At 40.2% G+C, this 26,824-nt stretch overlaps 1 protein-coding gene across 1 annotated transcript; it reads left to right on the top strand.

Moving 5' to 3' along the window:
- Positions 1-3,625: 3,625 nt before the first annotated feature.
- On the top strand, positions 3,626-26,824 carry ZC3H12B (zinc finger CCCH-type containing 12B). The gene is made up of 7 exons (XM_063313433.1): positions 3,626-3,663; positions 14,807-14,846; positions 16,387-17,128; positions 18,525-18,664; positions 20,615-20,849; positions 21,453-21,559; positions 22,532-26,824. The coding sequence occupies exons 3-7, from the start codon at positions 16,527-16,529 to the stop codon at positions 23,953-23,955; spliced, it is 2,508 nt and encodes an 835-aa protein (XP_063169503.1). The 5' UTR covers positions 3,626-3,663; positions 14,807-14,846; positions 16,387-16,526; the 3' UTR covers positions 23,956-26,824.

The raw sequence follows: 26,824 nt of genomic DNA, 5'->3' as shown, positions 1-26,824 counted from the left end.
GTAATCCTCGCTTAATGACAATTGGGACCAGAATTTTGGTTGCTAAGTGAAGCAGTGATAAGTGAATCCAACCCATTATGACCTTTTTTGCAGCAGTTGTTAAGTGAATCACTGTGGGCGTTAAGCAAACTGTGGTTGTTAAGTGAATCATGTAGTTCCCCATTGATTTTGCTTGCCTGAAGCTGGCCAGAAAGGTCAAAAATGGCGATCACATGACCATGGGACACTGCAACGGTCATAAATGTGAACCAGTTGCCAAGTGCCCAAATCGTGATCAGGTGACCGCAGGACGCTGCGATGGTCATAAGTCTGAGAACTGGTCTTAAGTTATTTTTTTCAACACCGTTGTAAGTCCGAACCACCACTAAACAAATGGTTGTTAAGCGAGGACTACCTGTACTTAATTTATGATTACATAAAACCATAAAGTATTAATTCTGAAGTCTAACCCCATATGACTTAGAACCAATTTCTGGTAAATTTAATTGGACTTATTTTTCAGTCCTGCATGGACTAAAGCTTTAGGAGAAGTTGTAAAAGAAACAGCATACAGGTAGTTCTCAGGTTACGACCACCTGTTCAGTGACCGTTCAAACTTACGATGGCACTGAATGAGGGGGACTTACAACTGGTCTGCGAAGTTGCAGCCATCGCAGTGTCACAGTGAGCCGCAGTCACATGATTGTGATTTCCGATGTTCCCTGCCGGCTTCCCACAAGCAAAGTCAATGGGGAAGCCAGCAGGAAGTTGGAACTTGTTCCTGCCACTTTTTTGCCCGCCCGTACTCTGTGGCATGCACCTGCGCACCCACCTATACTCTGTAGTGCCTGCCTGTGGCAACCCCGTGCCCCCCCAGCTCTCACCTGCCAGGCTGCTGGCCTGGGACTTCCACCTCTTCCTGTTTAACAACCTGTGCGGTCCTGGGGTTACAATGGCAACAGGGACTGCTGGGATTTGGTGCTAAGCGATGTGGTCACATGATGTCACACTTTATGACTGCATCACTTAGCAACAAAAATTCCAGTTCCAATTGCTGTCATAACCCGAGGACTATCTATTTCTAAATAATGCTGCCTTGAGACTGAATCCTGCATTCATTGAACAACATATTACTCTCTGACAGATTGATCAGTTTTTCAAAGTACGAGATTTTACTACAAGTGTGTGGGACCATAGAAAATCCTTTGTGCTTGGTTATTTTGAATAATGCAGTTTAGCTGGACTTTCCAAATACCCTTGTGAACCCAAGTCCCGTAGGGCTGTAGAAGTCATGGCTGTGTTCTCTTTGGTTTTTCAGTATAGACATTCTTGTATTACATAAGGAAGACTAAAGATACGGCCTCTGTGACAAGAACATCTCTCTCTCTCTCTCTCTGTAATTTGAACAAAATTGCTTGTTCCATTTAACAAGTGACCTATTTAAGACTGCACATTGTATTTGTCTTCTCCTGCTTATTCCTCTTTAAACTTTAAAACGTTTTATTTTAGAATGTTTGGGCACAATTCAATATGAAATTTTAATGTAGCACCCAGACTGGAATGAAGAAGAGTTGAGCAAAAGGATAATCGTATGGTTCTCATTTATTTCAGTGAGGCCTATACTAAAAAGTATGCTGGTGCTTTATTTCCTATTTGTTGAAGGAGAATGTGAAGGCAGTCCTTAGACTTTGGTGTCTTCTAAGGATGCTGATCAGTGTTTATATGAAATTGAGCAGTACCATGGTGAAAAAAAAATGGATAATATGGCTAACAGATTTGTGGGAAAGTTTATATTCAGCATGGATTTTTTATTCCAATATTACAGTATTGTGATCTACCAAAATGTAGCAATTGAAATTTAAATTTTAACTGTCAAGTTTACAAGAAGAATTGAATCCAGCCAGTTCTGTAGGGTTCAGGGATTTGGAAGATCGTCTGAAAGTGTGCTTGACTTGTCTGTATATGGAAAGCTTTTTTCCTTTGCTAAGTTTAGGCAACCAAGTTTTACAATATAATTAATTTACATAAGTTACTGAAGTATTAGCTTACTGAAGCAACAGGCCTAGTGCTGTGAGGGCATGAAATAAATACATTTTTCTTGCTTGCAGTGGAAAGGTAACTATTTAAATGGACTATGTGGAGATCACTCACATGGCAAGTTTTGTGTGAGACTTTAAGCCATGTCATAGCAGTCATTCTAGAAAGCAGACTTTCTACATGGAACTGCGTCTGTGCAGTTGTCTATCTCTCAATGCATTTTATGTAACCCTCTAACAACACCTGAGTCATATGCTGAAGTTCTAGCCAGCGTTAAGTTACATATTTTTATTGTTCTGCTGTGGAGGTGGAGGTAGGAGAGTAAAGCTGCAGCTGAGGGAGAAATCAGCTAAAGCCATGCATCTTAATAACTACTTGAAGCTGGGTCCCACTGAAGGAACTATGGCTCTTAGTTGAAGCTGAATAAAAATTGCTAAGAGGTTATGTTACCTGAGGGATTTGACCTCTTTCACAATTGATGCATGTAATCTAAATATTTTGTGTACTTCACAAAACTCATAATAGCACAAAATCTGAGTGAACAGCAGATGCCTTTTCTTTTTTGAAGCAAACATAATGTTTCACATTCCTCCTTTCTGACATGGCAAGCTCAGGGGGGCATTTGTAGGTTGACTTTTCTATTGAAAGGAAAAAGGCTTGGACATAGGATAGCTTCAAAATATTTTTATGATATATCAGTGCAAGAAACTCCAAATTATCCTGGTGTTGATATGGAATTGTTAATTTCCACTAGCCAGCTGTGGAAGCTAATCCTGTCCTGGTAGCACAGAATATGATACAAATTCCATTCATAATTCAGAGTTCCCAAAAATGAAGCAGCCTAGAAGTTGGAGGAATCAATCAATAATCTGATCAATCTTGGATCTGTAGGAAGTGCATCCCATAATTTGGGAGCTGTGAATAGCAGGACCTTTTCTGCAGCCCTGTAAGTGGTGCACATGTGAGCAGGCTTGAGCCGTACTCAGATTGAGCTTGGAAAGTATTTGGCAATCAGTATACATCTTTAAATACGGAAGTGATAAGATCACAGCTGCTTAACTGTTGTGTTCTGCCTCAGTTGAAGCTGCTGAATGCCCTCTGTAGAAAATGCTGCACTAATGTAAGCCTTATGAAATCAAAGTATTGAGAACAACTGCCAGATCAAACTCATTGGTTGCATCTGAGGCATGTAGCATAGATGTGCAAATGGTTCTTGCACCTCAGATCTGGGGAACGTCATAGAACCAAGGACAACTTGTAAGTGACCAACCTTCATGGAGAAATACGGTAAATTTATGGAACATTTTGGGGGGTCCTGGGCTGAAATCTGAAAGGAAGGCTAAAATCAGATACCAGCTTCTTCCTCTTTGATCCGTCATCTAATAAAATGGTTTGTTAACTTCTTGTCATGTTTATCATCAGTGGAACGCAGCTCTAGTATATACCATATCTGGTTTAACAGTTTCAATCTCCATGGACTGAAATACTTCTTTTTACATAAATTAGTAAAATATTACTGTAATCTCTGCAACATGTGCTTCTGTGAATTTATTTTACTAGGAAATCCTGTACCTACCATGTGAGGCTGAAACAGAGATACAAGAAATTATTGGGCTTTTTAGGGAAGAAAAGAAAATAGTTTTAATGGTAAGTTAAATTCTTCAGTTTCTTTTTAATGTATATATTATTCAAAACAATAGTTCTCTCAGGCTAGTCTATGAAACATGGAGTAATATAATATGGTTTGATGCTTAACTTGAAAATTTGTTCTAATTGCTGAAGAAACAGTCATCTCCAAGGTTGGTTGTGGTGTCTAAAAATATATTTGAATGTGTTTGGGGCCATCTTAATTAGTTGATATTCCAGTAATCATTATCCACATTCTGAATTAATGGTAATCAAAATAATTGCTTATTTTATTTTTAAAAGCAAAGTTTAATATCTTAATACATAGGTTAGTCAATTACAGTTTTTGGTTACATTACCTCAACATATTTCTCCTTCCCAAAGTATTTTGCTAGAATATCAATATGAATTTTTCATTTAAAATACATTGCTGTTCAACTAGGTTAAGGGAGGAATCCAATTTGATTGATTTAGAAAAAACTGGGAAGGTGAAATTATGGAATTATTATCTTGTTTTTAAAAATAAGAAATTCAGATTATTAATACAAGAGGGGCCATAAATTGGAATGGCATTCATGGTGAGATGCTGATTATGCCATTTGTTTTTAGCATGGAATGAGAGGGGAAAATGTTCATTGATATATAAGTCAATTAAATCTTCTGTGTTCTGTGGTTCATACACTGGAGATTTTCTCCCTGCTGACCAGCAGGTGGCAGGGTCTATTTGGATTAATGCATTTCCACCAAGAAATTAATGAATTAATGCATTGCTGCCAAGAAAATATCAAGGGAATAGTGTTGCTTTATTTTCCTTGGGGATGCTGGGAATTGAAACTATGATCTTGTACCGATCCTTGTTCTTGGGAAAGCAGGTTCTGGGTTGCTTTTCTTCCATTGTTGGGGGAGGTGAGGATGGGAGGAACATTCTGATTGTAGTTTCCTTACTTGGATTAACAAAAGTTGTTAATTGTTAAACAAATTGTTAAACAACAATTGTTTGATTGTTTTTATTATTGTTAGCCACCCAGAGTCACTGGTCTGAGATGGGCGGCTATATAAATTGAATGAATGAATGAATGAATGAATGAATAAATAAATAAATATTTAATTGGAGTCCTTAGGTAGTTCATATTTTATGATCCATTTGTGTTCTGCTGCTGTGGCCATGGTCATATTACTCACTTTTTGGATTACTACTGGAGAATCTGTAAGCTTTTCCACCAGATGCTATAATAGAAATGTTGAGCTATGTGCCAACCTTTGCCTAAATTTGATGATGAAGTGAAGATTAATAAACTGAAGCAGAATCAATACAAGAGAGAGGCACTATATATATTTTCTGGGTCTGAGAACTCCCTGCCTGGGTAGATTGAGTTAAGGAAAAGCATACAGTCCATGAAGGAGAAGGCATGGCCTACAAAGGAAAGGGTCTCTGACAGTGGGCTTTTGGCTACCTACCCTTACCGTAAGGCAGTGGTGGGCAACTTTTTACTGGCTGTACTCCCAATGTAATAGTTGGAGGCCAGGGGCTAATGCCTGGGGAAATGACATGCCATGAGGTAGTGTCATACAGTTAGGGTTGTCTTTCACAGGATGGGGGAATTTGGCTTTTTTTACATTTTATTTTAGAATATTCCTCTTTTAGCTCTTTGGCTATACATTTTCTAACTCAGGAAGGATGTGCTGCAGATTTTTAGCAATTGTGGCTAGAGGAGGTTTGATATCAGAGAAAAGGGGTTTGGGATGGTATCTGGCCTGGGAGCTCAAGTTTCCCATGCTTGTTGTTCCCATGCATGATTGCTTCACAAATTAATAGGAATTGAGCCTTTCCTTTTGCATATGTTTCTTTGATTAATTGTAAATTATACCCAAGCTTTTGGTGATTTTTCTTGTATTACGATTTTTTTTCTTTGAATACCAAGTTGATTAATTTTATGAAGGAGAACGTGCCTACGCTGCACACGCCAAACAGCATGTAAGATTATAGTGAAGGTTGCAGTTAATAGAATGACGTTGCTGTTTTGACAATGTTTATAAATTTCAGGGATGTCAAAGAGAGCTTTAAATACTTGACATACTTTTGGAAGTTCTGGTGCAGGCAACTGATACACGTTTCTTTTTTAATGACCCTGCAATTTAGAAATGTTGTTTTGTGCCCTCAGAGAAATGATTAGTTCATTGTTTAAATTTCATGTATTCCCCATAACATTTTGAAAGGTGGATTCATGTTCCTGCTGTTACTATTATCCCAGTGCACATTGTGGCTCTAGTACAGATAATGCCCTGTTGATCCGCATGTGCTTGATGCTTCATGTGCCTCTGGAGTAACATGAGATCTACCCATTCCAGTGGCCTGTTTGGTTCTAGTCTTCGATCCTTGCGGGAAGTTAAATGAAATTCCTTGCTTCTGAAGAAGTTTGGATAATTTTCTTGTAATTGCTATTTTTTGGGGATCAAATCCTGTTTTTTGGAACTTATCCTGAGAAAATGCTTGTCCATGTCTCTGAATGAACAAGAGGGACTTGAAGCACCCTTTAATAGGTGCTGTCTGTCTGTAAATCAGATGGATCCATAGAATTTCCTGATGCAACTGCCTGAACCAGAGTAAAAGACGGTGTACAATCATGATGATCTGCTGTTATGCCTTCATATTTTTAAAAACATACTGGTTTTTATATTTTATTATATTATTTTGTGGTGTATAATTGCAGGGAAGAGAGGCAATCTGGTGTGGTGCTTAAGGCACCAGGTTAGAAACCTGGAAGGCAGTTTTAGTTCTGGAAGCTAGCTGGGTGACTTTGGGCCTCTCTTTCAACCCTAGGAAGACAGCAAGAGCAAACCACATCTGAAAACCTTGCTGAGAAAACTGCAGGGACTAGTCCAGGCAGCCTTTGGGAGTCCACGCTGACTCGGAGGTGCAATAAATAAATAAATCAGGGAAAACCTTTTTAGAAGGCTGGTGTAGCAACTACATTAAGCACCATACTATGTGAACAGATCTCAAGTCATTCTAAAATACATGTTTTCTTTGAATTGCATTATCAGCCCCACTAGTCAGTCGTGACTCTGCTGAAAAGCAATGTTTAGGTAAGGATGCCCGGTTACTAAGCAACGGGCAGCAGAGGCTTAAACACTTAAAGCTGTAGTGCAAAGTTTTCACTTCAGATGATGACATATTTGCATATTACAAATGGGAAGGTTGTAGTACTGGGTGCTTTTCTCTTTAAATCGCTGAACAGATATCTATATTTATCTATCTATCTCTGTACTGCTGTGTTGTAATGAGGTTTAACATTCTGAAATTTTATGTGGATAGAAATGGTCTTACTCCACATGACAAGTTGGAGTTACTTACAGTGAAGAAAATATCCAAAGTGTAATGCTTAATTTTTCTGCTGAGATAGCAGAGGAATCTGATCATAGTCTTCCATTGTTTCAGACAGGAGAAATGTCCATATTTTCTTTTACTAGTTTTGTTAAGGAGACAAAATTTAATGCTTAATTTTCTCAATATTTTATTTCTGTTCAGAACAGAAATGAGCTTTTCAGAACTTTTAGTCAGTGGAAAGTTACTGTTTTCAGCAAATAGTCACAGTGTTAATCCCACTGATAACCTTCTCTTCCCCATGTGGAGGTACCAGTCTTCAATTTTTGATATTTGGATGTCAGTACTGTTGACTGTGTAGCCAAAATATTATGGAGTGGCACAAAAGTGAAGTATTAGCAAGTATGGGAAACCTCTGTGGTTAAGAGAAATGCAAAAAAGCAATTTTAAGGGGTGTGGGGGGGAAATCCCTAACATGGGGAACTCCCCAGCCAGTCCATTGAATATGGAATGCTGTCCAAAAGTTGGCTGTAATTTCTGTCAGAGTGTAACGATCTCAGAAAGATTGATGGAAACGTAAGTCATATAGGACTGCTTCCTCATAGGCATGTGTTCAGAAGCAGTGGTGGTTCTCTCAAGAAAGTACCCCTCGCTCCTGGTGCTTTTTAAAGGAAAAATGACACAGCTGAATTTTCTTAATAGCTTTCAGAGTTGACAACCACTGTAAAAAGAAAGAAAAAAAGAAGGGAGACAGAAACTCCTGTGAGTCATGGAAGTGGGTGTGTTTCTGCAGAGAGCAGCTTTCATAACGCATCCAGTCCCTTAGCAGAGTCCAAAGAGTAGAAAACTGCTGTATACACTCTTTTTGCAGAGAAGTATCATCTGTATTATCGGGGTGGATGACAGGTAGCCTGCTTCCTCTAAAGAGAGCTGTGAGTATCTAGCCGCAGCGGCAGTGCGTCTGGAGACCCGTTTTTTATTTGCTTTCTTGGCTTTTGAAGCCTGTTTTGGATTTGTGACAGTTCTTTTAGGTGCCTCTTATTTAGTCTTTTGCTCAAAAGGGGCCGCTTTCAAGGAGGATATGCATGGTTGTTTTCCACGATCTCATGAGACTTTGGGTCCAGAAATGATAGAAATAGGACAGAGGTCTGAATGAACCAGAAAAAGGGAATTCGGAAAAATGTGTATATTTTAATGTTTTAAGGTATTGTGAAGAAACAAATATTTCTGAAAATAATTAAAAAAAATGTTTGTATACATTTGCCTCTGCTATCCCCCTTAGAAGTATTGAAGTTATAGCTGTGAAAGAGTAGTTTGCAATAAAGGAAAGGTGGGAGGGGAGAATATTTAACCCTTCATCTTTCAAAGATGTGCTGCTCTGATCCTGCCAATTGCTTTTATTCCAGTTAGTGAGTACACTAGATTGTTGTTTATCTATGGAAGAAAAAAAAACTATCAGAAAAGATATTCTTGGGAAAAAAACTGGTCAGTAACAGAATTATGTCCCTGTTGTTAAGGCTGCTTTGCATTAAAGTAACAACCTTTTCATTTTGTTAAGTTTTAAGGAGTTGCTTGTTTTGTATTTTAGGTTGTGCAACCCTTTATCCCTACAGCAAATAAGGGCACATGCAAAGGTCACCAGTAAAGGCTTATAAATTTGACTATGATTGCTTATTTAAGAAACTGTTGGGCAGGTAATATGATAATATTCAGTAGATTCAAGGTTCTCATTGCTGTGATACTTCACAGTAAGACTAAATTACAGAGCAATCTGCACAAGCTCTTTTTTTACTGCTTTTAATCTAATTTCTATTTTATTTGCTATCATATGCTTTCTATACTTCCTGAGCTTTAGCATTGTGAGTGCAAGTTTTTAAACTGATCTTAATATTTTTATATGTATCCCAGATGCATACAGTGCTGACTGTTTACTGAAGTTTGTGCTGGTTTTAACTTAAGTTTTTCAATTATTTCCTTTTGTATTTCACATTTTATCTGTTATTAGCTGCCTTGAATGCTCAAATAAAGGTTAGAAACACTGCTAAGAACACGGGGTCACAAATATTAGGGGAGTTGTGAAGTTTCTTCCTGTTCAGAATAGACTTTCAGAGGATACCGAATGGGTAGACTTGCCCAAATAGGGTTTCATTTTTTTCAAAGGGGGGAAATCCAGTAACAATAAAAAAGGACAATAACTGGGACAGATGTTTTGCAGTATTGCCCCACTGAATGTGAGAAGAAAAGTACCGGTCTAATTGCATATACCAGATGCTTTTGCTGGAGTTGTGAGCAACCGTTGTACACCCCAATCTATGTGTATGTGCAGTGATGTTATAGCTTGTAGATGAAAATGTTGTCATAGTCCGTCTCAGAATGTGTTAGTTTTAGTTCACAGGAAGAAGCAAAGGATTGGAGCAGTGACCAGGACTCATTGGGCACGGTTGTCCATTGAAAAGTTGAAGTCTGTGTAACCCCTTTCCCCGCAGCCCCCCTCCCAATATTTGTACATACATGGTTGAAAAGCTTCCTTGGTAGTTCAGTTATTCTTCACTCTTCTTGTGGAGGTTTGGAAGTGATTTGGAGCTGCACAAGCACAGCTCCTCTCTGCTATTCATTAAAACAGGCACATCTTTTTTCAAGCCGTAGAAAAGATGTGGCTGCTTCAACACATAGAAGAGCAGGGCTATGTTTGCGAGTTCTAAAAAAAGTTCTGAATAATTTTGGAAGTGTGTACAACACTCTTCTCCATTATAAGGTCCAGGGCACATTCTCCTCAAACACACCCTGTCCTATGCTTCAGAGACTTGCTTCTCCATTTTCAAATAGCATTTGAATTTATTTTATGTTTGGTCTGTTTTTCAGTAAGTCAGAAATAAAGGAACTTCTGTGAAGGAAGACACAGGAATATGCTTCAAAAATAAATGGCAATGAATTGGGACACTTAGTATTAGAGCACCCTCAAGTGGGTACTTGTCCAATATTTAATGAAAAGACTTCCAAGAAGCAAGGGTGATTAGTCTTTGTGGGTCCCATTGGGAAACAACTCTCTGTAATTTAGAACCTCAGGCCCAAATAGTTATGTTTTAGTTTCATTAACCTCATTAGGAATAGTGAGCAGCTGCTAAATTATGTCCCATTAATTTGAATGAAATTTTAGCATGACTGGTTATCTCTGGATTTGGGACAGTGTTCCTTGCCACTATTTTAGATAGTTCTTGAACATCTGGCATACTTCACTGTTGCTTTACAAAAACTAGGATTTCAAATCTATTGGTTGTGGAGAAGTTATAATAATTGCTGTTGGTTAATTCTTTCCCCACTCTTGTAGCTTCTCTTTAGGAACTTTATGACTCTAGGTAGGGAACCATTTAGAGACGGTAGGAAACAATGATGGAAATAATCAGTCCTCTCTCTAATCTTTTACTTTTATTATTTTATATCTTCTTGCAGTCATTTGGGTGGCTGTGGGACAATAGACTCTTCCTTTTTCTAGCTGCTTATCCTTAAGTAGGTAGATTTTGGTGACACATGAATTGAAAGATCCCAAAGGTGGCTGGGCCTTCACCTCAGCCAGTCAAATTGTATTAATGGCTTCTGACTTTATGCTTAGTGAATGAAAAGGTATATTTGATAGTCGTCTTCTTGAACATTTTCTTAAGTTTTCCAACAGTGAAACCAGGGCATTGTCTCGTGGTATGTTTCCCACTCATTCCAGGGGCAGGATTAGAAGATTTTGTTGGTGGTTCCTGTTGGAGGGGATATCATCATCACCAGTTCTGGTCCTACTTTTGCCTTGCTCTGGACCACAGATGTGCCCACGGGCTCTACTGAGGACACCTTCGATCCTCAGCCTGATTTCCCTTCAGGGTCAGTGAGATAGGAATGAGGGGAACAGTCCCTGATGTGGAAGAAAACCAACAGCCAATCCCTTAATACCCCAGTCTCTCTCAAAAATCAGGCCTACTGTACTTTCCAAGGAAGTCTGCAAACCTAGTCTCAGAAGTAGAATCCCCCATCGCCAAGGAACTCTTAATGGGCCTGCAGAAAGCAGAGATATTCCCAGTGGCCAGCAACTCTGCCTTGTGCTCCCATTCTTTGAAGCGTTTAGCAAACTCCTTGAGGCAGAATGAAAGAACATCAAGAGGTGGGTCAAGTTCTATATCTTCTCTCAGGCTGCCCTAGATTTGCTGAACTTTCTGTCCTAGATACTTTGGTGGCAGCACATAGTTAATAAAGACAACCCCTAAAAACAAGAAGACGGGAAGATGGAGATCCTGGAACACAATGCCCATGAGGTTACAACCCCAGCTTCAAAGTCAACCCTTGTTCTTCAGCCTTTGCCAAGATTTCTGTCCTTTGGGATAACTGCTAGCTTCGCTCATCCTCCCAGAGCGTAGCAAACTCAGGCAGGGGGATGACAATGAGCCAAGGCCATTGCCTTTCTGGCAGGGGGTGTCTTGATGGTCTACAAAATAGCAATGGACCAGCTCAGCCTAAAAGCCCCAGACTGGCGAATGTAGGAAGTCTTCTGCAAAAAGAAGGAATCTTATCAAGAGCGACCTTCAGCCTCCAACTTCTGGCCTTTTCACCGATGGGCCTTAACAAGGGACTGCAACCAAGCAGACAACTTTGAGCACTCTCCTTGATCTCTCATTGTGAAGCATAATCATTTTCTCTGCCCATCCTTATATTAAGAAGTTCCTCAGGGAGTCTGCATACTCAGACCAACCAGTATCCGCCAGTATCCATCATGGGATAATGCCCTAACCCAGCCCCGGTTCAAAACCTTGCCTGAGTCAGCCCTGAAGCATCTGACATGGAAAGTGGTGCTCCTGATAGCCATAACCTCTGCCGGGCAGGTATCCCAAATAGGGGTGCTGTCTGCCAAGAATTTTGCATTGTATGGTAGATGCTATCATAGAGCAGACCTTTGCGTCTGAGCTGAATTTGGTCTCCCACCAGAGTCAGGAAACGATCCTTCCCTCCTACCATAATCCTAAAACCCAGTTAGAATATTTGAGACATTGAATGCTACTTCCAATCTCCTAGGTTCCTTCCAGCAGCCCTGTCATGGAGGTGTAAGGCCTCATTGTTCATGATCTCCAGGTGAGTCAAGGCCTGCATCAAGCTAGCCTATGAGGCCAAAACAAGCCTGCTTCACAAGGAAATATAGCATGTTCCATTAGAAAGGTACACCCTCCCCACCCCCAGGAGACTGATATAAATCTTTCCAGAACACACTGTGTTTTCCAGACCTCAAAGAAGGATGTGTTAAATCATGAGAGAAAAGGCACATACAACAGCTTTTGGCCATGTTGTCTGAGATTTCTGGGAGTTTCAGAATTTTGGAGAACGAGGAAGATGGCTATGCAGAATGCAGAAATGTACTAAGTCAAAATTCTAACATTCTGTCTTGAATAAAAGTATAATCGTAGTTGGGCTGCTAATGCAATAATGGACAATCTAAAATTATGGGTCTGGTATATATTGAGTGATAAAGCTTATAAAGCTTTGTTTTATAAGTTTAAAAACAAACGCTAGCAATTTTCCAAATATTTTCAGCAGCTTGTCCACTGTTTTTCAAAACTAAGGGATTGTTTTCACTGATTTTATAACAAATTAGGCAGGAAGAGAGTTATGCTTCTGTATTTATAAAATACAACACTATTTCCCTTTAGTCTTAGGTCATATTTAAGTGATCTTTCTTGGGCTCAGTCATAGTCCATGCTGTTTCCAAACCCATGGCAGTTCAAGTTGTTTCATTAGCACAAGTTTTGAAACTATCTGGGAATGGGAAGCATTTTTTCTCACCTTTTCAATTTCCCCCCCTTATTTGTTTATTCCATTTTTGTTTTTGTCCTAGAGTTGTTCCTCTGTTTTCTGCTGCTGATTACCTGAGCTCAAAAAGCCATTTCCTTGAATAGAGGAATTTCCGGCAGTGTCTAGGTGTTTATGTTAATGTGCAGCAAAAATAAGCTATAATTGGGAAGAACAAAGAAACCCCAAATTTCTCAGCTTTGAGAAAAATAATAGTTGATTTATGCTTTGAATTGGTTTGTGCTTACATGTCATTAAATCAGTTTTGAATTTCTGTTAAGAAAACACCTGTGGTTAGTAGTTATTTTTTTATGTTGAATTTCAGTGCTGAAATTTTAAATTCCTTGTTGATATGTGTTAGTCTTACTAGGATTTCCAGTGCTGCTGTCTTTCCCCTCCACCTCTTGAAGTAAAAAGGGTGGAACTGGCTATTCCTTTCTGTAACTCATATGGAAATTCTAAGCTCAGAATTCCCCTTGATTTGCATAGCTGGGCTAGAGTACAAGACAAGGACCAAACTCATTTACTTTTGTTTAGTTTTCAGTTTCAGAAAGCCCGTGGGATACCATAGCTGTAAACTAAAATGAACAGACAAGTTGCAAAATAATTCCCAGGTTGCAAAACATATGTCAGTAAATATATTAGTTTCCCTATTTTTTTCTTGGGGGGAAATAGATAAATAGATTAATTACAAATTACAAAATCATCTGTAATGAATTTTCTCAAGAAGCTGGCTTCCAGTTATATCTGGGGATTGTGGTGAAGCATTCTTCATTTCTTCTTAGCATTTTGACCTTTCGGGACACTGTTTAGCAGACTCAAAGTGACTGTTTTGGAAAAACTGGACTTTTTAACTTCACTATTGAGGGAGAGGTTGCTGAACTCACATACATCAAAAGGTTTCAGGCAATCTCAGAATGTCTCAGCAAATACTGTACGTTTTTACACATTACAACTCTTAATTGATGAGGGACTTCATTTGTGATATGTCTCCTATGTAACCTGCATTTGCATAACCAAACTGTCTTCCTGTCTCTTTCTGCTTCATTCCAACTTGAATCCTACGTCAATTTAGCCATTCTACACATCTGATGAAGTGAGTCGCAGCTCACAAAAGCTGATGCCCTTCAGTATCATTTGTGAGACGGACAAGGGCCTACCAGACTTCCTTTTGGAGAATTCTGCATCTCTCCTGCTTCTTGTCCTGTATCATACCCCACGCGCTTCCCTGTGCAGAGACTTGAATCTGAGTCTCTTAATCCCGTTTCAAACCACAATGCCATGCTAGTGTGATGGCATAATGATTAGTACTCATTGATAGTTTTAGATGGATTCGTCTAGTAAACTGTCATGAGCACTGATGGCGAGCAGGAGGGGGCCCCTATCCAGGGGGGAAAATGCATGCGTAGTACTGAGGGGTTAAGCAGCCATTCAAAGAGACACAGATCAGACCCGCCTTGACTTTTGGGGTTTATCTGTCTGGGTTTTTCCCACGCTTCTTCCGTTTGCTAGGATTTTCTGTCTAATGTAGCAGTAATAAAGTACTAGAGACCTATTTGTTGTCTCAGCGTGGTTCCTGGCTGTTAGGACATAAGCTTTCAAAAAAGTTTAAATTGGTGATTGTGATCATTCCACTGTTAAGCTTTGTGCTAGCTACCTTGACTCTTCTAGCAGTCAGTATCATTTGATGGTCCCACATATTAATATTACGAAGGATGGAGAAAAGTCTCTGCTTTTTCTACATTGGGTATTGTTTTCCACATCTCTATTGTCTTCCCTTACTAATGTGTTTTCTGAAATCAGTTCCTGATAATACTGGTTAAACCTTTCTAGCTGTACAGTGTGCTTGAATTGCAGCAAACAAGGCCTTATGTAATATTTCATGTGGTCATACCATGTATTTGCATAAAGGTATTGCAGTATTAACAGTTTTATTTTTTTATCCCTTTTCTAATGATCTCTAATATGTAGTTTCCTTTTTATTTTTTATTTTTTGCAGCTGCCTGAATACTGGCTGGACAGTTTTTTGGACCTATCCAATACAACATCCATTTCTCCTTCAGTAAGTTTCAGCTTGGACACCATCAGCTGATATGTGAAATGTGGGGGGTGTTGGTCCCAATAAGTGATCAATAACATTAAAAAATTAACCAGTTACTAAGAAGGGGAGGGAGGATGTACTAACTGATACTTTCCTACTGATTGAATCACTGCTTCATTAGATCACCTGCTAGTATCTGTTCTGGCAGTGGCACTCCAAGATCTTACCCAGTCCTTTTAACGGAAGATACCAGTGACTGAACTTGGAGCCATTTGTATGCAGGAGTTACCCTCAGTAAATTACGGTTCTTCTTTACGGTCATATATATTATATATATCATTGTGTTTCTTACATTTTAGAGATGAAAATAAGGAATGCATGTATGTTTAGAACAGTTTACCTGCCAGATGCTCTTCTCTACTTATTATAAGTTATACTCACTAGGTTGGATTCACACTTTAATACAGATCTGTTGGAGTTAGTATCCCTAGGCTAGCCTTAATGTGTTCAGCTCTTTTCCATCCCATTGATTTCAGTGCATGAAGGTTAAGATAGGTCACGCTGAACTACAGTGTGATTTGTTTGATGTCAATTTAGCATGTTGCATGAATTCAAACATTGTAGTTTCTACATTGTTGTAAAGCTTAGTGTTGCATGTCAACTGCGCCAGCTATGATATGTTCAATAAAGGATAACTAATGAAGTCATGGTTTAGTGCATAGATTCACAGGATGGCTTGGGGTGGGGTGCATGTTGTTCACCACAAGGTCAGGTGCATCTCCTTAAATTGATTTTGTTGTCCCCCAGTGACAAGTCCCATCCTGCTTCTGTTTCTCTAAGCTTCATCATGTTGCCTCTTTTGAATCTGTGAATATCAGTTTTGTGTGTGTGTGTGTGTGTGTGTGAGAGAGAGAAAAAAATATGTATGAGAGTTGCTTTTTTTTAATTATTTGAGGGAATGGTGACAACTATGTATCTTAAAATTAAGTTAAAATTTTTATCAAAAGCAATAATGCTAGTGTATTTGTTATAACCTGACTATTTCCAAAACCTTTGAATGCAGTCTCTTGTCTTTTGTAGCATGGCCTCTAATATGCAGTTCAAAAACTGGTATGGCCTTTGCTACCACTAAAGTTATGCACTTCTGGCTTAGCATAATATGATGTGTGAATCTGGCCTGCATAATGAATTCTGGATCCTGTTGTTTGATCTGTGACAGTATTGTCCCAAGCAGAATTGGTTTCTAAAGCAGATGTACTTGTAAACTCAGTTATAATTCTGCATCCCTCCCAGATCCTTCTGCATGGGAGGTTCCTGTAGTTTAGTGTTCCTCAACCTGGGCAACTCTAAGCTGTATGGACTTCAACTCCCAGCAAAGCTGGCTGGGTAATTCTGGGAGCTGAAGTCTGCGCAGCTTAAGAGTTGCCAAGGTTGAGGAACCCTGCTGTTGTTTACTGGATTTGAGACCTAGTTTCTAGTTTACTTTTCTAATCATGGCAGATTGCTACTTGGCACTAATTTCAACATTTTCTTCGTATTTTTCTCCCATCCCTCCCAAAAGATTCTGTAATTGTTTTTGTGACTCTCACAAATCAAGACCAGTTTAAGAAGGAAGCAACAAGATGATGCAGAGGAGCACACGTTTTGGGCACTTTGGGTATTGAGAGCAATTTGGGAGTATCTAACCAGAAGGTCAACGTGATGACGGCCTGGTCTATGGTGGAAAGGCTGAAAATGGAGAAGAGGCACTCCCAAGAAGAGAGGACGGTTGAGCAAGATGGGGATTGCAGCACTGAATCTGAAGAATGGACAAGCTCCGAGAGCGAACCTGAGCAGCCTTGCCTCAAGAATAGCTCCAGCAACACCCTGTGGAGGGAGAAGGACCTTCCCCACAAGCCGCACCGGCAGCTGTGCCGCTCCCCTTGCTTGGATCATCCGAGTTTCTCCCAAAGCAGCCTTCTTCAGGACTTAAAACTGGAAGATGGTAAAGCAAACTCAGACAAAGAATATCAAGCTAAAATTGATTTTGCTTTAAAACTGGGCTATGCAGGGGATCAGATTCAAGCCGTGTTGAACAAGTTGGGGGCAGATGCTCTCATCAATGATATTTTGGCTGAACTTGTGAGACTTGGAAACAAGGCTGAGAATGAAGGACCAACTAATCTTGGAAGTACCACTGCTCCCACGGGTGGAACGGCTGCCAAAGAGGTTGCCAGTCCTGAGCTGTCCTTGGAGGAGGAAGTTGTGGACAATTCGGACAACTTGAGGCCAATTGTAATTGATGGAAGTAATGTGGCAATGAGGTAGTTCATACTTTTATACTGTTTTTGTTCCAACTACACTCATCCTTTCTCTCATATAAAAACCCTTCAAAGAAATCAGCATCCAGATAAATGTTTATTTCAAACATGGGTAAGAATAAACCACGATGGATTTCAATGGGAAATTGTTCAGAGTATTCCTTGCATCCAAATACCCAGGTCCATCAGATATCCCCTTGCCAGGTTTGAATCTGCCCATCCAGTGAGAACATCCTGAGAAGGCTCACAAGGAGTCCCTCACTAGCGGTTAGGGAAAAATGGGCCAGATGGGAGGCCTTTTCTGTTGTGTCCCCCACACTTTGAACTCTCTATCCCTGGAGGTCTATGCAGCCCCCAACTTCCTATGGCCCTATTCCATCAAGCTGTTACCCCTAGTTGAGTGCTGGGGTTATCCATTTTGGGAGAGATGTTTAGAGTTCATGTATCTTGAACTCTTTTATATTCTTACGCGGCTGTAATCTGCTCAGAGTCTTCTGATTCAGGCATGCTGTTAAAAACAAATTTATTAATTTTATTCCATTTGGATGCCACTTGTCTCCAGCTGACTGTGGGTGACTCACAATAATAAAATAACAAAAACAACAAGATGCAGACAATGAACCAAAACAGATAAAAATAACTACAAAATAATCACAAAGTGGCAACTCAGCAACACAGAGGACATAAAACCTCACAAACAGGGTGGTGGTGGTGTCCCATCCACCCTACCCCAAGGCCTGGGTAAGAAGCCAGGTCTTTAGACTTTCCAAAATGTCATCAGGGTGGGAACTGTATGGATCTCACTGGGACCTAATTCTAGAGGACAGGTGCTGCCAATAAATAAATACAAATTTCACAAGGGTTCTGGAATATGTGACTCTTAAGTGCACATGTGGATGAAAATTCAAACTTTGATGTCACCATTAATCAGTATAATCAGATCTTAAGCTGCATCTTCTACACCTTTTGGAGGTAGGTCTCATTATTTTTGAGTAGGTCTGTACTATATCATGAAATGAAAAACACATATGTCCTTGATTTTCATGACTTACTGATGCTCATAAAGAAGGAAATTCAGAGCAGTAAATTTTCACTATAGTTTCTACATATTATGGAGATTAGCTTTTCTCTTGAGCACAGTTGTATGAGCATTTTAAGATTTGAGGACAAGTTTGTTAAACACCAAAGTTACAGGCAGGGCCTGATAAAATCCATTGACATCAAATTGTTCCCTCTCCCCAAAACATTAGAAAACAGAGTGAAGTTTGTCTATTTTTTAAAATACTGTCTGCTAAACTTCAATAAATATCTTCCCCTTTTTATGTACTACATTTTTATCTCATTCGTCTTAACTCAGAATATATCTCAGAATTCTCAGAATTATTTTTGTTTGTTTCAGCCATGGAAATAAAGAAGGATTTTCCTGTCGAGGGATTCAGTTAGCTGTTGATTGGTTTCTGGAAAAAGGTCACAAAGATATAACAGTATTTGTGCCAACCTGGAGGAAAGAACAGAGTCGACCAGATGCTCCAATTACAGGTAACCATTTCAGGAATTGGCATAACTTTTATCATACCAAAGATGAGGATCCTTCCAAAAGAGTGAGTCCGTTACTCTGTCTACCGTAACGGAGGATATTTGCATACTATGTTTGCATACTATAATGGAAGAAATTTGCATGCCCAGCTAAATCTTGTTGGCCACATTAATGCTTACACTGAGGAATGTTTAGAACCAAGTCAGTTGATTGGTACTTACGTTCTATTCTAGCCCACTGAATTCTCAATTTGCTTAAGATCATTTCCATTTTATATTCACTTTAAATATATTGTGAGCCCTGTCAAAAGTGGGATATAAATTAACCCAGGTATAGCAACAGTGTCTTGTTTCCTTTTTCCTTGTACTGATTTTTTTCTGGAAAGAAAAATGGAATTAAGGGCACAAAGGGAAGCAAATTTGGAACAAGTGCCTAAAATTATTCTGAAAATTAGTATTCTGGTTTCTTTAATGTTTTTCTGCTGTTCTTGGGAATTCATCATTCATACATTTCTCTAGATGGAAGGCTTGCTGTTCACTTGACAGAGGAAATAATTGCGCAAACTTTCTAGGGAAAGAAGATGACACCAAATGTCCATGAACTCTTTGGAATGTTAAGGATTTCACTGAATAGAAGCCCCACTGATTTGGAGAAAACTCACGCGCATTTTCATCATCACCCTTTCCCCCCCCATAAGGTTTCCTTTGATTTCAGTAACTTTAATCTAAGCTTATTAAACCTGTCTTATTGTTCAAGGCAGAACTAATACATTGGCCACAAGCAGCATATTAGTTTTGCATCTGTCCCTGTTTGCAGACATGTTTGTGCCTACCTAAAGCAAGAGTGGAGAAACTTTTAACTAACGGGTTTTTTTGATGATGATGACAGTGAGTCCCAAAGGACTGTAAGGAGTGTAAGGAGATTGGAGAGGGCACAGCTGCTTATTTTATTTTTTCAGGAGAATGGTTTACGGGAAAAATCAAGTGCATTTATCCTACTGGAGATGTAAGCACTTATTTTAGAATGAATGAATTTAGGAACTTGGCAAAAATCACACTGTCAAAAATAGATGATTTGCACTGAATTTTAGTGGCGTGGTCTCAGCGAGCTGCAGGGAGCTCAGAAGCTGGAGCCATGTGTGAACTACAGATTATTTCCTCTGCCTTAAGTAATAAATTTTGTTCATACTTTTCCATGTTCTGGTTTTCCTCACTGTCTTCTCAAAGCCCCTTAAATATTTGCAAAAGCAATGTAGACAAAGCCTTGTTGGGTGAAGGCCAGGGGAAACCAAATTACATGTTTAAATCACCCAGAAGTAGTTGCTTTCATGAGGAATTCAGAGTAGGCGAAATACCACTTTATCACCCTTAATATCTGCTTAAAAATGATCCTGTAGATTTTGAAGAAAGGCTGTAGCATGGGGGAATGATGGTTGTGGCATACCTCATGATGTGAGCAGGAAACGTTACCATGTTCTAGGTGCAATGGATAGGTTCTGTGAAATATTTCTGGGATCCTTAAATATAGCTTAGATTCAGTAGCATCTAAGCCAGTGGTACACAGCCTGAGATCTGCTCCATGTGGCCCCCAAAACCTTGGGTGTGGCCCCAGAGATAGAGGTTCTTGTCAAAAGGTACTTTTTTGATGTGAGAAACTGAAACATGATTGCATACATGATTTGGAAATAATTAAGTTTAAATATAAATTAACTCAGATCTATTTTTTACTGTCTTCACTCACTATTTTTGCCCCAAAATCACCATTTAAAGCCAAGTGTGGTCCATGGCTTGGAAAAAATTATGGTCCCTTGAACTAAAAGAATTAAATAAAGTCAATGAGTCAAATGGGTCATATTAATCCTTGTAGAACTGTGAACAGTGTCAAACTGTTATAAATACTCTTATCTGGGTACCTTGATCTTAACAGATTCTTATGTAAACCCAATTTTGCAGACCAAGAAATCTTGCACAAATTGGAGAAGGAAAAAATTCTTGTCTTCACCCCATCTCGGAGAGTGCAAGGGAGACGAGTCGTCTGCTACGATGACCGCTTCATAGTGAAATTGGCTTATGATTCTGATGGCATCATTGTATCAAATGACAATTATCGTGACCTTCAAAATGAAAAGCCAGAGTGGAAGAAATTCATAGAGGAACGGCTGCTTATGTATTCTTTTGTAAATGACAAGTATGTTGTTTTACCCTCTTACAGTTTATTTTACACAATCCTCCTTAAAGAGATTTCCTCTCCTGTCTTTGTGAGTCTAATTCTCATTATTCCAAAAAGCATGGCCAAGAGTTGATGTCTGTGGATAATGGAAATTAGTGGTTAACTGATTTAAGCCTTTGTTCTGAATGTTTTCCTACATTCTTAGACTATCTTTTTTCTCCCCAATAGCTTTTGTTCTAAGCTAGAACAGCTTTTTCCTTCTTGGTGGGAAACTGCTCCAATCCTGTTATCTTTTTGATTGGCACTTTTTGCTTGCTCTTCGTTATCTTTACTTTTACATGGAAGAGGGTCAATTGCCAGAAGCTGCTTTCTGATTTCACTACTGCTAAGTGGTTGTGATCTTGGCTTAGGATAGAAAAGGTTGCTGGATTGAGACTCAGCAGCAATATTTTAAATCACCATGATCCTTTATTCCGTATGCAGTATATAAGTTCAGTAAATAAATCTCTGCCATGGCGAGATTTGATCTAAGAGTATTGTGTGGCCTTCTTATCCCCTGGATGCCTGCCACTTTATAGGTTGATGCTAGTCAGTTAAATTTCACTGTGTTTATTTTTCTAGGTTTATGCCACCTGATGATCCATTAGGACGCCATGGCCCTAGTCTTGAAAACTTCTTAAGGAAAAAGCCAGTTATTCCAGAGCACAAAAAGCAACCATGCCCTTATGGTGAGTAGGTAACTGAAGGGATTTGGAGAAAGTCAGTCCCATGTTCTCCAAAGGTTTGGGGAGCACTTTCAGGCTGCATGGCCAACAGTTATTTAATTGGGAACCTGTAGTTCCCCAAATCTCTGGAAGACTCCAAGTTGGGGAAGACTAAAATAAGAAATATATTTAATAATTATTATTTTACACATCCTAATGGTGGTAAGATGCTGGTTGGAGAAGATGCTGATGCTAGGGAGAGTGGAGGGCAAAAGGAAGAGGGCCGACCAAGGGCAAGGAGGATGGATGATATTCCAGAGGTGACGGACTCGACCTTGGGGGAGCTGGGGGTGGTGACGACCAACAAGAAGCTCTGGCATGGGCTGGTCCATGAAGTCACAAAGTCGGAAGCAAATGAACAAATAACAACAAATTGGTGGTAAGGCAGTATGGCTATGGGGAAAATACATTTTAAAGTTAAAGTTGGCTGATCAAAAATTTGCTCTGAATTTTTTAAAGTGGGAGGCAGCATAGAAACATTATTTTTCTAGGTTTATGCCACCTGATCCATTAGTTATTATCGACATGATCTTTGGCAGCAAAGCCTTACTTTTCCTGCTCTCCCTCACCTTTGGGGTTCAAATTATATCAACAGCCAAGAGACTCATTTTCAAAGTGGACATTAAGGGACTGAATGAGATGCTTCCCGGCATTATCACGAGCGAACGTGTAAGTGAATGTGTCTGTTAGGCAGCACTTTCTGGGCCTGCTCTTGCTGCCTTCAAGGAGCATTGTCACGCAGATTGAAACCTCGACATGAATTTGGATCTGATAACAAGGGAAATTGTGGACCTTTTATTCACAATGTAAGAAAATACCCGGGTCTGTTATTTTATTTTTTTTACAGTAAGAGCAAAAGATTTCATTGGAGTTATCCAGGTAAGATATATAGCTGGCAAAGAACATGCCTAATCAGAGAGGATTTTTTTTTTCCAGGAAAAAAATGCACCTATGGACATAAATGTAAATATTATCACCCAGAACGGACAAACCAGCCCTTGAGATCGGTTGCGGATGAGCTTCGCATTAGTGCAAAATTATCTGCTGTGAAAACAATGAGTGAAGGTGCGTTGGCCAAGTGTGGCTCAGGGACAGCCCTTTGCAAAGGGGAGAACACTTCAGAGGTGAAGCGGAATCCTCCAAAACGGCAGTCTGATCCAAGCATTCGGTCTGTTGCTGTGGAACCCGAGGACCGGCTGTCGATGATGCGGAAGCCCGAGGCGAGCTCCGTCCCGTCCCTTGTGTCAGCGTTGAGCGTCCCAACCCTTCCACCTTCTAAAAGCCATGCAGTTGGAGCCTTAAATGCTCGGTCAGCGAGTAGCCCTGTGCCTGGATCTTCTCAGTTCACCCATCAGAAATCCTCCCTAGAACACATGGCCAGCATGCAGTATCCTCCGATCCTGGTCACCAACAGCCATGGGGCTTCAGTCAACTACACAGATCCATACCCAAAATATGAATCTTTGGGAGACCATGGCTATTACTCTATGCTCAACGACTTTTCCAGTTTGAGCATTAGCAACATACACAACACGGATTATTATGGAGTTGATATAGACCAAGGTATCTACTCAAGAAATTCAAGCCCATGTCCTGACAGTTGCTTAAGCCATGCAAGCAATGATTCTTACTCTTCATATACTGACCTCTACCTGGGTGTAGGAGATGTGAGTTCAGAGGACCATGCTAAAATTTCTCGGATTCCACCACAAAGCCGACTTCAGCCTTTTTCTCATGGCTATCACGAGAGCTTAACTAGGGTCCAGAGCTACAGCACTGAAAGGTCGAAACACACTCCACGCAAACATTCAGCTTCTCATTTAGCACTACATGTCCAACACCCTCTGGTTGGATCACGGTCCAGTTGCCCAGGGGACTACCCTGTGCCTCCAAACATTCACCCGTCGGCCGCTGCCCAGCCGAGCCGTGCGCTGGTTATGACGAGGATGGATAGCGTTTCCGATTCAAGACTTTACGAGAGCAATCCTACCCGGCAGAAAAGGCCGCCCCTCTGTCGAGAGCAACATGCCAGCTGGGACCCATTGCCGTGTGCAGCAGATGCCTACGCTTACCATTCCTACCCCTTGAGCAACAACCTCATGCAGCCGTGTTACGAGCCCGTCATGGTGCGGAGCATGCCTGAGAAGATGGAACAACTCTGGCGGAACCCTTGGATTGGGGTCTGTGGAGAGCCCCAAGAACCCCGCGTTCTCCCCGAGCATCAGTACCAAACCTATAAGAACCTCTGTAACATTTTTCCTGCTGGCGTCGTCCTTTCTGTAATGGAGAAGAATCCCCACATGACAGATGCACAGCAGTTGGCAGCGCTGATTGTTGCCAAATTGAGGACAGGGCGCTAGAACGAGTTCCCCTTTGGATTCCTGGAGAGAGAGCCTGACAGCGCCAGACAAGCGTTCTGCAGGGGGTACCTGTGAACATAGAGAGATATTCTCTGTTTGGGAATAGTTTCCAACTGTGGTATACAGCTCTGTACATTGTTTTGGCAATTACATTTAATAAGTGTTTGAAGCATTCTGTAAAAGCAGATTGTATTATAAGTAAGTATTAAATAATTTTTTAAAGCTGGGGTTTTTAAAAAGGTATTTTACAGGAAGTGCATACTTTTTGCATGGATGTATATTGTTTCTTGAATCCAAAAGGTCATGTGTTGGTATGTCTGAAATGAGTCCCTCGAACTTGTTAGCAATTATATTGCATGAATGAGTTTTATAGTATTAACTGGCAGGCTGCTCCAGGAAAATGCGCTGTGTGCATTTGAACATCCTCACAAACTGAAGGTTGGCCCGTTCTCCTTGTCCATCTCTTTCAAAGAGCTTATCTGAGGCCCAGTCAGCCGATGCGTCTTAGTGGTATGTTGTGAGCCCTTCTGACCTGAAGCTGTCTTGGGAGAAGACTTCTGCTCTCTGGGAAAGTCACTTTGCGCACACAGGAGAAATCTGTTTGCTCTCGAAGTGAGGAAAATGGTATGATGGATTGGAGGGGCAGGAGAATCTTTGCATGGATGAAGCACAACTAATGTGTGCTTTGGATTTTGGGGGGCTTGTCCCCTTTGGGGACAAGGCCATCGGTGACAATTGGATTACATGAAAGCCAGTAGAACAATTCTCAGCTAAACTTTCCTGTATCGTTTGCACATAAATCCTGTTAAAATTGGCACGGACGGGTTTTAAAACACAATTAATTGTACAATTCGATTGTACAGTCTGAAGGTGGTAAAATTGTAGCATCCCAAATCAAACTTCACTTTTCCGTTTGGCCCAAATACAACTAAATAGGAAATGGGTAAACATGTTTTTTTAAAAGGATCAAACATGGATGATGGAAGGTAGAGTAGTTTTCAAAGGGATGCTACAGAATTGAACCTGTTTCGGTTTTTCACTTTCAGATCCATGCAAAGACATGCATTTGCTTCTTGCAGCTCTTTGACTGGCTCAACTCATCTTTCTGCGGGTGGCAAATGTTTGGGTATTTTTGCTCAGGAGCGGGCAACTCTGTAGCTAAATGCCTCCCGTAAGAGACATTTACACAGGTGTAGTGGCTTTTCCATTTTCTTTTTTCAAAGCTGCACTGAGTGGGCACCCTTTTTAAATCCAAATGTGTATTTGAACATTTTGAACCATTACTAACTCGATACGTCTCGAGCTAGGAGTTGTTGACTTCTACTGTAGTTTTTTTTCATGAAAGTCGAGAAGGCCAAGTTTCTGGCCTTTTGTTTCTTCATGAGAAGGTGTGATACTGCCTAAATGTTTCTGACTAGGAAACACATGGAATGTGAGGCTGCCGTCAGGGTTGTTTCTGGTGTTTTGAGAATGGCTTCCAAGCTGCTGATTTTTTTTTTTTTTTTTTTTTGACCCAGGGGATTGGGGTTCTGGGGGACAGTCCAAGTGGTGTTTCACGTTGCTGGGCTGGAATAATTCCCAGCAATGTCCAGAATGGTTGCATAATTCATTTCTATTCAGGGCCAAGTAGGGTGTTGGTGGCGGCTCTAGATAGGGACGATGTCACTTAACTGGCAGGGTGATAATTCCATCCCAGTGTCCATAACGAGCACAATTGTGCAGTGATCTGAACAAGGGAGGACAACTTTAGATTTTTGAGATTCTGCTAAACATGTAGAAAAAGGCTATCTGGAGGCAGCATCTTTCTATAGAGGCGAATGACATCAGTTCATCTGATGTCTGTCTTCACCTCAAGAGACATAGATGTCACCTGCCTATAGCGCAATTGCCGTTCCACAAAGCTGTCTTTTGATTTTGAAGGCAGGCTTTATTTCCTGATAGGAAGACGGTTGTCGACCCCGACACGACTGCTGCGCTTGCCGTGGTATAGCTTTTTCCAAATTGCTGCCGACGCGCCAGTGGCCCGTCTGGTGGCTGCTGATTGGACAGTTTTGGGAAGGGTTTGGATGGTGCGCCATGCTGGGTGACTGCATTGCGGGCCCAGGGCATTCCCTGTTTTATCCAGTGCTTTAGAAGCGCTGAAGAGAAATGCAGATAAGCCCTTTGGTTTAATCTGTGCCCTGAACGTTCACAATATTTTTTTGTTTTTTGTTGTGAAAAAATACCAGGTTATCTAAACACTTTTATCAATTAGAACAAAATCCCATTTTTGAGATTTCTTCCCTTTTAAAAGTAGCTGAGAGCAACTCCTCAAATAACCAGAAACGACTTTTTGTTTGTTGATACAAATTGTATCTTTCTTGATTGTATAAAAAAAAATGTATAAAAGCCATCTCTAGATTAGCTCAATATTGTACTTTCATCACTATGTTTGTGACACTGTGTGTCAAAGGGGAGTAGCCCATGGAGGATTATAAATCTTTTTATTTAAAATGGGCACTTAACAGTTTATAGAAAAAACAAAGGCAAATTTTGAAATCCATTTTATTACTACAATGTGCACTGCTAATGTGTGTGCATTTAAGAGCATTATGCTGCCTAAGTTATATATTGTCTATTTATTAATGCATTCTTGCAGAGAATTTTTTTGTAAAATACTGGTGTCAAGAAGGCTGATGTTCATATTTATACATGGCTATTGACAGTAAAACCGCTGTACATCCTGCTTTTGTTTTTAACGGGATAATCGCAGAAGTATGGCTTGAGTTCAGTGTGAAATTTTGTGCGCTCACCATCTTTTGCATGGAACCCAATTTCTATATGTATAAAATAGGTGTTTTCCATTTTACCCCTACCGTAAGGCAACCGT

Source organism: Candoia aspera, chromosome 12 (assembly GCF_035149785.1).
Source record: "Candoia aspera isolate rCanAsp1 chromosome 12, rCanAsp1.hap2, whole genome shotgun sequence".
Taxonomy (NCBI): Eukaryota; Metazoa; Chordata; class Lepidosauria; order Squamata; family Boidae; genus Candoia; species Candoia aspera.
Note: the sequence above shows the minus strand (reverse complement) of the source record. Positions and strands in the feature narration are given on the sequence as shown.